This window comes from Gekko japonicus, unplaced genomic scaffold (assembly GCF_001447785.1).
Source record: "Gekko japonicus isolate JY-2015 unplaced genomic scaffold, Gekko_japonicus_V1.1 scaffold1021, whole genome shotgun sequence".
Lineage (NCBI taxonomy): Eukaryota > Metazoa > Chordata > Lepidosauria > Squamata > Gekkonidae > Gekko > Gekko japonicus.
This window is the reverse complement of record NW_015176479.1, coordinates 658,050-659,165: the sequence shown is the minus strand read 5'-3', so window position 1 is coordinate 659,165 and position 1,116 is coordinate 658,050. Positions and strand designations below refer to the sequence as shown.

General features: G+C 42.3%; 1 protein-coding gene across 1 annotated transcript in view; it reads left to right on the top strand.

Moving 5' to 3' along the window:
* The first annotated feature begins 421 nt into the window (after positions 1-421).
* Positions 422-1,116, top strand: part of LOC107123867 (adiponectin receptor protein 1-like) — a 27,508-nt gene continuing 26,813 nt past the window's right edge. Inside the window, exon 1 of the mRNA XM_015427209.1 lies at positions 422-638. Within this exon, the coding sequence (XP_015282695.1) occupies positions 498-638 (141 nt within the window). The 5' untranslated portion in view covers positions 422-497. The remainder of the gene's footprint in view (positions 639-1,116) is intronic.

The window sequence follows — 1,116 nt, the reverse complement described above, 5'->3', positions numbered from 1 at the left end:
GGAGAGCTTGTACCTGAATAAAACTTGGTCTTAAAGGTGCCACTGGACTGGTTTTTTGGGGGGGCTCTGCAGCTTACCTGGCTGCTTCTTGCTCTGACTGAGGGCTGCTGGGAGCAGGGGGTGGGGCTTGTTGCATGTGCCCGCCCCCTGGGCTCTTTACTGCCAGAGCTCCGCTCCTGTGCGCTCCTGCAGGAAATGACCCCTGAGTGAGTGTTCTTATTCAGAACTAGCTCCTTTTCTTGGATTTAATTGAAACACACAGACTAATTTCTTAAGATCTATTTTTATCAGGTAAATGGAAAAGAGTATTTGGAAGATTCTTGGGCTTACTAGGAAGGAACAACTGCTGTGCATCTAGGTTGCAAATGTATTTAGAAACAAACTGGTCTGCAAAGTAATGTTTTCTTCTTCCTAGCGAGAATTCATAAGGGTGCTGGAGAAGTCTGGTGGTTCTGCTTTTGCAGAAGTCCAGGTCTGGTGTCTTGTGTTCTGACCAGATGTCGTCCCGTAAAGGATCAGTAAACAGCCAAGGAAATGGACCTTCAAATAATGTCAGAGAGAAGGAAGTTGTGGAACTGGCTGAACTTGGACCCCTGTTAGAGGAGAAAGGAGACCCACTGGCAACTAATTCACCCATTGTAAGTAGTTCTCTATCAGGGAACTGTATTAAACCATTTATATAGACGTCTGCTTATTAAAAATCACTTTGCTGTAGCTCGCTCAAGTCATACAAACTTGACAGGAGAACAAAGTTTGAGTCCTGTGACACCTTTATGACCATACAAAGTTTTATTCAAGGTATAAGCTTTTGTTCTCTATCAGGGAACTGTATTAAACCATTTATATAGACGTCTGCTTATTAAAAATCACTTTGCTGTAGCTCGCTCAAGTCATACAAACTTGACAGGAGAACAAAGTTTGAGTCCTGTGACACCTTTATGACCATACAAAGTTTTATTCAAGGTATAAGCTTTCGTGTGCAAACACACTTCCTCAGATACACTGGAAAAGACATACAGGTAGAGAGTGAGCAGTAAATTAGCATACAGCAATGAAGTTCACAGCTACTGTTTGGAGTAAATTGGCATACAGCATAATGAAGATGTTTAACAGATT